This window comes from Euprymna scolopes, chromosome 40, assembly GCF_053919585.1.
Source record: "Euprymna scolopes isolate OS-2025 chromosome 40, ASM5391958v1, whole genome shotgun sequence".
Taxonomy (NCBI): Eukaryota; Metazoa; Mollusca; class Cephalopoda; order Sepiida; family Sepiolidae; genus Euprymna; species Euprymna scolopes.
Genome location: NC_136521.1, coordinates 35,348,949 through 35,361,326, shown reverse-complemented (window position 1 = coordinate 35,361,326; position 12,378 = coordinate 35,348,949). Strand labels below are relative to the sequence as shown.

At 27.0% G+C, this 12,378-nt stretch overlaps 1 protein-coding gene across 1 annotated transcript in view; it reads right to left on the bottom strand.

The window, feature by feature from the left end:
* Positions 1-12,378, bottom strand: part of LOC145265492 (scavenger receptor cysteine-rich domain-containing protein DMBT1-like) — a 122,877-nt gene that overhangs the window by 59,868 nt on the left and 50,631 nt on the right. Inside the window, exons 7-8 of the mRNA XM_080121370.1 lie at positions 7,592-7,669; positions 5,820-5,964 (exon numbers count right to left, since the gene is read on the bottom strand). Of these exons, the coding sequence (XP_079977496.1) occupies positions 5,820-5,964; positions 7,592-7,669 (223 nt within the window). The remainder of the gene's footprint in view (positions 1-5,819; positions 5,965-7,591; positions 7,670-12,378) is intronic.

The following is a 12,378-nucleotide window of genomic DNA, read 5'->3' as shown; positions in this document are numbered from 1 at the left end:
TAAAATATTAAAAAGATTAAAAAGATAAAATATTTAAAAAATTAAATAGATAAAATATTAAAAAAATTAAATAGATAAAATATTAAAAAGATTAAATAGATAAAATATTAAAAAAATTAAATAGATAAAATATTTAAAAATTAAATAGATAAATTATTAAAAAGATTAAAAAGATAAAATATTTAAAAAATTAAATAGATAAAATATTAAAAAGATTAAATACATAAAATATTAAAAAAATTAAATAGATAAAATATTTAAAGAATTAAATAGATAAAATATTAAAAAGATTAAATAGATAAAATATTAAAAAGATTAAATAGATAAAATATTAAAAAGATTAAATAGATAAAATATTAAAAAGATTAAAAAGATAAAATATTAAAAAGATTAAATAGATAAAATATTAAAAAGATTAAATAGATAAAATATTAAAAAGATTAAATAGATAAAATATTAAAAAATTAAATAGATAAAATATTAAAAAGATTAAATAGATAAAATATTAAAAAGATTAAAAAGATAAAATATTAAAAAGATTAAAAAGATAAAATATTAAAAAAATTAAATAGATAAAATATTTAAAAAATTAAATAGATAAAATATTAAAAAGATTAAATAGATAAAATATTAAAAAGATTAAACAGATAAAATATTAAAAAGATTAAATAGATAAAATATTAAAAAGATTAAATAGATAAAATATTAAAAAGATTAAATAGATAAAATATTAAAAAGATTAAATAGATAAAATATTAAAAACATTAAATAGATAAAATATTAAAAAGATTAAAAAGATAAAATATTAAAAAGATTAAATAGATAAAATATTAAAAAGATTAAATAGATAAAATATTAAAAAGATTAAATAGATAAAATATTAAAAAATTAAATAGATAAAATATTAAAAAAATCAAATAGATAAAATATTAAAAAAATTAAATAGATAAAATATTAAAAAGATTAAATAGATAAAATATTAAAAAGATTAAATAGATAAAATATTAAAAAGATTACAAAGATAAAATATTAAAAAAATTAAATAGATAAAATATTAAAAAGATTAAAAAGATAAAATATTAAAAAGATTAAATAGATAAAATATTAAAAAGATTAAATAGATAAAATATTAAAAAGATTAAATAGATAAAATATTAAAAAGATTAAAAAGATAAAATATTAAAAAAATTAAATAGATAAAATATTAAAAAGATTAAATAGATAAAATATTAAAAAGATTAAAAAGATAAAATATTAAAAAAATTAAAAAGATAAAATATTAAAAAAATTAAATAGATAAAATATTAAAAAAATGAAAAAGATAAAATATTAAAAAGATTAAAAAGATAAAATATTAAAAAGATTAAATAGATAAAATATTTAAAAAATTAAAAAGATAAAATATTAAAAAGATTAATTAGATAAAATATTAAAAAAATTAAATAGATAAAATATTAAAAAAATTAAATAGATAAAATATTAAAAAGATTAAATAGATAAAATATTAAAAAGATTAAATAGATAAAATATTAAAAAGATTAAATAGATAAAATATTAAAAAGATTAAATAGATAAAATATTAAAAAGATTAAATAGATAAAATATTAAAAAGATTAAAAAGATAAAATATTAAAAAAATTAAATAGATAAAATATTAAAAAAATTAAATAGATAAAATATTAAAAGGATTAAATAGATAAAATATTAAAAAGATTAAATAGATAAAATATTAAAAAAATTAAATATATAAAATATTAAAAAAATTAAAAAGATAAAATATTAAAAAAATTAAAAAGATAAAATATTAAAAAGATTAAATAGATAAAATATTAAAAAGATTAAATAGATAAAATATTAAAAAGATTAAATAGATAAAATATTAAAAAAATTAAAAAGATAAAATATTAAAAAAATTAAAAAGATAAAATATTAAAAAGATTAAATAGATAAAATATTAAAAAAATTAAATAGATAAAATATTAAAAAAATTAAATAGATAAAATATTAAAAAAATTAAATAGATAAAATATTAAAAAAATTAAATAGATAAAATATTAAAAAGATTAAATAGATAAAATATTTAAAAAATTAAATAGATAAAATATTAAAAAGATTAAATAGATAAAATATTAAAAAGATTAAATAGATAAAATATTAAAAAAATTAAATAGATAAAATATTAAAAAAATTAAAAAGATAAAATATTAAAAAGATTAAATAGATAAAATATTAAAAAAATGAAAAAGATAAAATATTAAAAAGATTAAAAAGATAAAATATTAAAAAGATTAAATAGATAAAATATTAAAAAAATTAAAAAGATAAAATATTAAAAAGATTAATTAGATAAAATATTTAAAAAATTAAATAGATAAAATATTAAAAAAATTAAATAGATAAAATATTAAAAAGATTAAATAGATAAAATATTTAAAAAAATTAAATAGATAAAATATTAAAAAAATTAAATAGATAAAATATTAAAAAAATTAAATAGATAAAATATTAAAAAGATTAAATAGATAAAATATTAAAAAGATTAAATAGATAAAATATTAAAAAAATTAAATAGATAAAATATTAAAAAAATTAAATAGATAAAATATTAAAAAGATTAAATAGATAAAATATTAAAAAGATTAAATAGATAAAATATTAAAAAAATTAAAAAGATAAAATATTAAAAAGATTAAAAAGATAAAATATTAAAAAAATTAAATAGATAAAATATTAAAAAGATTAAATAGATAAAATATTAAAAAGATTAAATAGATAAAATATTAAAAAAATTAAATAGATAAAATATTAAAAAGATTAAATAGATAAAATATTAAAAAAATTAAATAGATAAAATATTAAAAAAATTAAATAGATAAAATATTAAAAAGATTAAATAGATAAAATATTAAAAAAATTAAATAGATAAAATATTAAAAAAATTAAAAAGATAAAATATTAAAAAAATTAAATAGATAAAATATTAAAAAGATTTAATAGATAAAATATTAAAAAAATTAAATAGATAAAATATTAAAAAAATTAAATAGATAAAATATTTAAAAAATTAAATAGATAAAATATAAAAAAAATTAAATAGATAAAATATTTAAAAAATTAAATAGATAAAATATTAAAAAAATTAAATAGATAAAATATTAAAAAAATTAAAAAGATAAAATATTAAAAAAATTAAATAGATAAAATATTAAAAAGATTAAATAGATAAAATATTAAAAAAATTAAATAGATAAAATATTAAAAAAATTAAATAGATAAAATATTAAAAAAATTAAATAGATAAAATATTAAAAAAATTAAATAGATAAAATATTAAAAAAATTAAATAGATAAAATATTTAAAAAATTAAATAGATAAAATATTAAAAAAATTAAAAAGATAAAATATTAAAAAAATGTAATAGATAAAATATTAAAAAGATTAAATAGATAAAATATTAAAAAGATTAAATAGATAAATTATGTATTTTTGGTACTTAGAATGAATGGGTTTTGGTTTTGACGGAAAATTTTAGAGTCAGTTCCGCTAATGGCCGAAGCTGTTTGCGATCTGGAAGCGACTTCCTTTTCCTTTTTTTAATTGTTTTTATGAACTTTTTTCAACCCCCTTTTTTTTGGGGGGGGAGCTAAAATTATTTTTAACCCTAACCCTTATCATGCTTAATACCATCTTTCTTTTTATATTTTTTGCTGTTGATTTTTTCCAAAAGAATTTTGTCAATATTTTGTTTTCCATTTTTCCATGAAGATTTGTTTTTGTTTAATATATTTCCAGCAATAGTATCCTTTATTATAATGAAAGTTATGCGTCTGTAATTACGTCATTTCTTACATCCCAGTTACTCCTAGCGTTTTACCTCTTATTTTTGGACTAGCAGGGATACTCGGCGTTGCTCAGAACTCAAAAAACAAAACAGAAAAGTTTTAAAAGTGTGTGTAATATCTTAGCATTAAAACTTTTATCTCTCTATCCATCCCAATCTGTCTTTCTCTCTTTACTTCTTTTTCCATATCCGTTTCCTTAGCCTTTTTTTTATCTCTCACAATCACTTCCGCCAGCCCATTCCTCTATTTTGTTTTAATAAAAATGGTTATAAAACCGATCACCCCTAACGAAACCTTGCCCAGTTGACATCTAAAGAGTGAATAACTATTTTCAAATTTTAGATATTATTCATCCGAGGCAACGCTGATAAAGAATATACTAACTTTTTGGGTGTTTGCTTTGTATTTTTTTTAACTTTTAGCTGAGCCAACACACACACACAAACACAATTCCCCTTATATTATGCATGCTTTTACATCTAAATACTTAATCATAATAGAATAATGTGTATTATATTATTTACAAATGTCATCTATCTATTTTACTTTAATACTTAATTCAATTTCAGAGCCAAAAACAATATATAAATAAAAATAAAACTTACAAGCGTTTCTGGAGAATATTCCCATCACACTTGAACAAAACCCGAGGTATAATATAAACACCTCCGTTTTCAGAGACAATTGCTAGATAAAAACTTTATGAAGTCCGGAGACCTTTTGATATTTTTCGTATCAAGTTTTGGATTGTAGTTACCATTGATGATTCTGATATTTATCCAGGGGCGTTGATATGATAACTTGGACTTTTTTCAAGTGTGCAGTGAATTTTAATTATTTCTATTTCTATTGCACTTTAAAACAAAAATATTGAATGTTAACCTTTAATTTGGTTTGAAAATTAATTCTTATGAATATCAACCTGTAAAAGAGTTGTTGCGGTTTTATATTGTCACATACGATATATATATATATATATATATATATATATATATATATATATATATATATATATATATATAAGAACAAATAGTTAATAAAACATGTTAAAAAAACTTTGAAAAAGAGTTAAAAACATATTTAATTTTAAAAAGCAAACACTAAATAAGGGGATAGTCCTTAATCCGCGGAGTTTCGAAGAAGAACTTCTTATCAGAGGGTAGGATTTAGCAAAATGTGGGATCGGATTTAGCTTACAAAATTATTTAATGATACTACAAGTAAGTCATAGATCTTACTTGATAACAAAAATTATATACACACACACACACACACACATATATATATATGTATATATATATATATATATATATATATATATATATATATATATATATATATATATATATATATATCAGCAAAGCATCAAGCGAAATTCACCCTAAGCGGGTTGAACTGGCTTTCCTCAAAATGTAACATAGCGCAGATGCACATACGTAAATGCATGCGAAATGACGTCATCGTTAGAGAAAAAAGGACTATAAAAATAGAAAGAGAACGATCACAAGAGAGAGTCGAGATAACGTTCGAAATCTCGCGAGACACGTGGAGAACGTTCTAGATCACGTGGGTGACGCCACAGCTGTATCAATGAGGAAATAAATGTTGTTGCTACAAAGAACAAGCGAGTTGGAGTTATTACCTATTCTTTGTCTTGGTCTCTTTTGCGACTGAAACTGCACACAACGTGCGTTGGTCCACGAATAACGTTACACAAGGAAGAAATGTCTAGGAATATCAAATTCACAAACTGCATGTATAGGGGAGGTGATAACGCTATGGTTTTACACGGAGGCGTTGATATCCTCCTACATACGCACTTGGTATTCCTAAATGGTCACCCATCTGGTACTAACCAGGCTCAACGTTGCTTAACTTCATTAGTCTAACGGGAACCGGTATAATAATGTATTTTATCCATACTTATAATAGAAAGATGGGCAAATGATTTTTGTACAAATTGAGCGAGTACTCACATGTATCCCATGTTCCTGCAGACAACTGTCGCTTCCCTGTTGTCGAAGCCATCATCGCAGACTGTGCCCCATTCTCCATTGTAGTAAATCTCCACTCGACCGGACATGGCATTCTCACCATTCACAAGACGGATCTGAAAATCAACTGAACATTTTTTTAATGAATATTAAAAGACAATTTCGAGAACTAACATGGTGGACAGTGTTAGGTTAAAAATTTCAATGTTTTCATTTTATTTTTGAATTTTACCAATGAGTCACATCTTCTGAAGGCCAACAGATTTAATAAAATGGAATGACTGTCGGTTGAAAGATGAAGAATCTTATTGTAGAGAAATTGTGGCTACCCTTAAAGCGTCCGTGTATGTGTGCGTCATGTGGAATCAAGCTGTCGGGAAGAGGGAAGAAAGAATCAAGATGGCGGCGCCCATAGCTTTTATAGCTAAGCTGTCTCGCAAAGTAACAGAAAATCTCGCGGCTCGTTTGCAAAATCTCGCCGCTTGACTGAATCTTTGGAGGCTGAGTAACTTTGCTGTCTTGTCTTTTGAAAAAAACAAATTGTTTCCCTCCCTTTTTTTGTGTTACAACTATGAGAGGATTAAAATGATTAATACTGACCTGACAGACAAAATCAAATATTCTTAAGACCAAAAGCAATGGTGGAATAGAGAGAGAGAGAGAGAGTAAGAGAGAGAGAGAGAGAGAGAGAAGAGAGAGCCTCCAATTATGTATTTTTATAAGTGTTTTGCAGGACAATCTTAATTCCCACACAACAGTCTTAGAAATTGGTAATCACCATTCTTTCAATCGTATGTTTGACGTCATTTCTGACTAATTATTAAGACTTTTTTCAGTCAAGGTCGAAGCGAGAGTTTTAGCTTTCTGCTTATCTGGGTCTTAAAATATACTAAGACACTAATTTGTGATCTGCCGCACTTCAGCACTCTTAGATAGAGAACAAAATCTATTTAAGAAATAATGTTTTAATCGTAGCGGTTGAGGTGCACACACGAAAACACACGCATGACAGCCGGTGGAAAACGCACCGTCAAGTGGAAAACGCACCGTCAAGTGGAAAACGCACAGGTCAAGTTATCAGATAGAGATCGGCAGAGTGAAACTTGACGCACGCACCTCTCGGGGGTGAGGCATGCAAACAAAGCAGGTCATATATATAACCCGGAGAAAAATGGAAAAAAAGACAGAAGCGACAATCAGTCGAGAAACCAACACACCACAAGTGTGGCTCTAATTCACCCACCTCCCCATTCCGCTCTTTCTCTCCATCTTTGGCTAGGGGCACGCATTTATGACAAAGTAACGACGAACAGTAAATAAGTTTTATATTTTTTATACAAAACGAGTGTACGCGTTTGCTTTCTGACTGACGAAAAATCGACTGCGCAATATGTTTCATAATATCATATTCCAAAAAAATCATGCAATTAATCAAGTACTTTTTTTACAAAGAAAATCATTTTTTACAAGTTTTAGAGATTCATAAGATATTGTAGAGATTACAAGGTTGATTTTAACATCTCTGTAGTTCGAATTTAGTTGTCTCCCTTTATGATACATGACGGATCAACCAACATATTTTCGCTTCTTCATAAAATTTGATTTTCTTAGTCAAGAAAATAGTTATTTACGTGCGTTTTTGAAAGTATGACATTTTTGTTTCGTGACATCATAAATTTTTCTGTATTTTTTTTTTAATTGGGTTGAATTCTGGGCTTGCAACACAAAATATCGTCAAGAATAATTTTACTTACTTCCGGGTTGTGGTGTCTGCAGTGGTACTTCCGTTTCCGGTGTTGAAACATTTACTGATGTCGTAGTTGGAAATGGTTCTGGAATGGAAGGAGAATTTGATAGATAGAAATGACAAAAAAAAAACATTTTAATGGTAGTGGTAGTAGAAGTAGAAGCAGTAGTGTAATTTTGGTTCACTATAACATACTAGGAAGGAGAATTCGATGGATAGAAATAGATAAAAAACAATCACAAGAAGATTTTAACAGTAGTAGTAGTAGTAGTAGTAGAAGTAGTAGTGGTAGTAGTAGTGGTAGTAGTAGTGGTAGTAGTAGTAAAAAAATCATGAAGAACTTTCATTCGAGAATAGAGAGAATATATATATATATATATATATATATATATATATATATATATATATATATAGAGAGAGAGAGAGAGAGAGAGAGAGAGAGGGAGAGAGAGAAAGAGAGAGAGGGAGTGAGAGAGAGAGAGAGATGTTATTTATTTGTTTTTGTTTGCGATACGTTTTGAATGAATTCAATTATTTATACGAAAGTGCATTTTTACCTAAACGCGAGATGGGCATAATTTTCCCTTTTTACCAATTAGGGAGTGGCATGTTTCAAATATCTATTTTGAACAATATATATACATATACATATAAATACATACTAGAGGAAAGTGGCTGACAAAAATCATGGCAGCCTATTATCCAACTTACCAACTGAAACGAGTCAAAATGCTCGGAAGATCAAGAAAACCAACAAAAATAAAGAAGAAATGAAACTCTGTGGTATTTAATCAAACGTGTCTTGATAACTGCTGCCAAAACACACACACACACACACACACGCACACACACACGCATATATATATATATATATATATATATATATATATATATATATATATATATATATATATAGATGATGGCATCAAATTCGTTCTCGAATATTACCATTATTTTTTTTTTCTTACTCATGTTCACTCCTTACAAAGCATATCGCCACTTGGACGTAAGGGGCTACTATTTAGGGTCATGCCTAGGAAAGATTAACAAGATATTTGTTCATATTACATTTAAATTTCTGCATATTAGTACAGCAAGGAAAGCAGGCAGCAGGAAGGGAATTCCAAAGTCTGGCTGTTCGAGGGAAGAAACTATTAGAATAGAAAGCTTTCTGCCATTTATGGGCATCAACAGTGAAGGGTGAGATCTTATTGCTAAGCAGGTTTGTCGGGGATATGTACGTAGAGGGGGTACAAGTGAAACGAGTTCATCAGAACACATTCGATTAAAATATTTGTAAAGCAGGCACAGTGATGCAACATTGCGGCGATGAGACAGGGGCTGGAGCTTAGTTGATAAAGTGGGACTGATTAGATTGACAATTCTTTTTTGGACTTTATCTAAGAGGGAGAAACTAGTGGTAGATGCAACAATACTCCATGCATGGCCGAATGGTGGCCTTGTAAAGGTACAGGATACTCTCAGGTGTGAGTAGTTTTCTAGCTCAATAGAGGGAACCCACCTTCTTTGCAGCAGCCTTTGGAATGTCCTTTATGTATTTGTTCCAGTTCATATTGCCCGAAAATGTTAGGCAAAGGAGTTTGAAGGTAGAATTCTCAGGTAGGGTGTTATTTATCATGGATATAGGCGGTTGGAGATGCGTGTTAAAGGAAAGCAGCTTAGTTTTACTAGCATTAAATGTTACCTAATATAGAGTTAGAAAATTAATGCACGAAGACAACTCAGTGGTGAGCCACACGAAAGTGTCTTTTAAGCCTGGTTAAACTCAGGCATTCTTTGGCACAAATGGGGCATATATGAGCGCCATTGCTGGACGGTTACTTCCAATTCCAATTTCCTTGCAGTGGCATGATGACGACCGAGTCCATGCTGTGGTGTCCTGAGACACCTGCCGAGCAAGACCCTGGAAATTCCAGAGGTCTTATTGCCATTGACTTTCATATCTGTATTAGCCTTCATTGAATGTTTGTTTGGCATTTTAGGCTACATCCAACCTTTTTGTTATCGAGATGCACTCTGATGCTAAAATGTGTATTCCATTGCATATCAAGTAATGTCTGTGCTTGAAGCTTTTTATAACGAGGAAAGACTTTGCATCGAGACAAGCCCACTCTCTGAACAACTGCCACATTGAACCAAAAAGAAGAGCAAGTCAACATCATTGGATGAAGCAGCCGCTGCAGGTTTTATACCAGGGATTTCCTTCTCCCAGAGAGGTTGCTTTCACCACGGCTTACGGGAGCCCTCTCCACCCCCAAAGCATATGCATATATATATATATATATATATATATATATATATATATATATATATATATATATATATATATATATATATATGCACACAAATGTATACACACACATATATAGAAAGAGAAACAGAGATAGATAGATAGATAGATAGATAGATAGTAAACGTTTTCTATTCAATAATTTAAGTTAAGGTTTCTTTCCTTCTTTTCCAAAATCATATCGTTGAGTCATCGTGTTGAACTATGAATTTAAACTGCATTCTTTATGTTATAATTATTTTTATGAAATAATCACATCTTCTTTAGACTACACATATTAAGTTAGTGCAAAAATGTCGGTTTTTGACCTTCAACTTCAAGTAAAAAACGATATTATTTTTGCACCAACCTAATATGTGTGTGTATGTGTTTGTGTGCTTGCGTGTGTGTTTTTGTTGTGGTGTAGGTTGACATACCTATTTCGAGAATAAATGAACTTACCCAGACACAATAAAGAAATAACAGAAGGCAAGATCCAGTGCAACTACAACAAGAGAACATTAGAGAGGTTGACAAGTTTGTGTACCTGGGCAGTGTTGTCAGCAGGGATGGAGGAACAGATGAGGACATCAAGTGTCGGATAAGCAAAGCCAGACACGCGTTCAGCATCTTAAGACCAATCTGAAGAACAACAGCCTCTCATTCTGGAATAAGATTCGAATTTTCAAACCAACGTGAAGTCGGTTCTACTCTATGGCTCAGAAACGTGGAGAGTGACCAAGACTAACACCCACAAACTCCAGACATTCACCAACAGATGTCTCAGAAACATCATAAACATCAGATGGCCAGAGACTATCTCCAATGAACAACCTTGGGACAAAACCAACCAAAGCCCAATGAAGATAGAGAGTAAAAAAAACGAAAATGAAATTGGAGTGGCCACACCTTGTGGAAGCCTGCATCCAACATCACCAGGCATGTCCTTAAAGGGAACCCACAAGGCAAGTGTAAAATTGATCGCCCGAGGCAGACATGGAAAAGAAGCATAGAGACTGAGACCAGGGATGCCGGAATGACATGGGCCGAACTGAAGAGAACCAGCTAGAACCGGGTCCATTGGAGGAGCGTCGTTGTGACCCTATGTTCCCCAAGGAATCAAAGTAATACAATAAGTATAGTTACGACTAAGCATCATGGTAGTTACTGATGGCAGTTATGGCCACAACATCGGATGTATATTTTCTGCAACAATACTTTTGCTGATACATTTTAAGTAATTATGTCACTGCGTTTAATTTGATTATCGCCAACCTTTTCAAAATACTGACAACGATAATTCCAAATCTACATCTAATAACACTAGAGTTGAGAATTTATAGGTGAAAATTTCATAATGGATTTATCAAAATTTTACATACAATGCATAAAGGAAAAATATTCAAAAGTTTGTTAAATTAAAAAAAAAAAAATTATCTGCAGTAAAAAGTTGATGAGAACTCTCCGCTATATCACCTCCCCTCCTCCGAAAAATGATGAAATTCAAATTGGGAGCCAATGCTAATAAATAGTAATATTCCACACGTAAACAATATCGTCAATAAAATAGCAGCTTCATACTGCATAGTGTCGTAAATAAATTTCAAGTATTAAAAACATATAAAGATGATTATCGTATTTCATGGCTGATGCAACAACTGGATATGGTTACTTGCCAGTAAAAACATGAACAAAGTTGAGTGATTCGTACATGACTTTCTCTGCTATTAGTCACTGGTCTAAGATAACGCAGTCTATCTTATGAGACACAGGTTTGAATATTTATAATAAGCTTAATACATATTATTACGAAACTACCGTAGTTCCTCATGTATTTGTCTATTTGATTTCCATTTTTCTTTTTTATGGTAGCGGTGCCGTGAAAATGTTAAAAAAATCTTAATAGTTTGTTACCATGTAAAAAAGGCTGGGAACCACTGGAATATATATATATATATATATATATATATATATATATATATATATATATATATATATATATATATATTTAATGACCATCCCGCTTGAAGAAGCCCGCATAAATCGGGCGAAACGTTGAGTATCCGGGTCCTTCCACCTCCATTTTATTTCATATATATTTAAATAGATATTCCGACGGTTCTAGGTTCAATCTTTGGCTTAGGAGAGATGCTAGTCTAGCGACACTGATGAGTTGTTATACAACGAAACAGGACTGTATGTCGATGACTACAAATATATAGTTTTTATTATTTCAACCTCGGGGATTGTTACTTAAATCATTACAAGTTGTTTCAATAGACATGACTATAAAATTATAGTGGCGATAAATTAGAAGGAAAATGATTCTTTTAAAGTCCGTATGGGTTGGGTATCAAAAAATCAAGAGTTGAAGTGCCGGATAGAGAGGGTAGAGGGTGGAGTGAGAGTAAAGAAAAGGGATGGGTGGGTGGGGGGGGGGAAATATAGATTATATTCATAGTTAGAATTGATGTTAAAAATTAAGAATAGAAGGAAAGAAATTA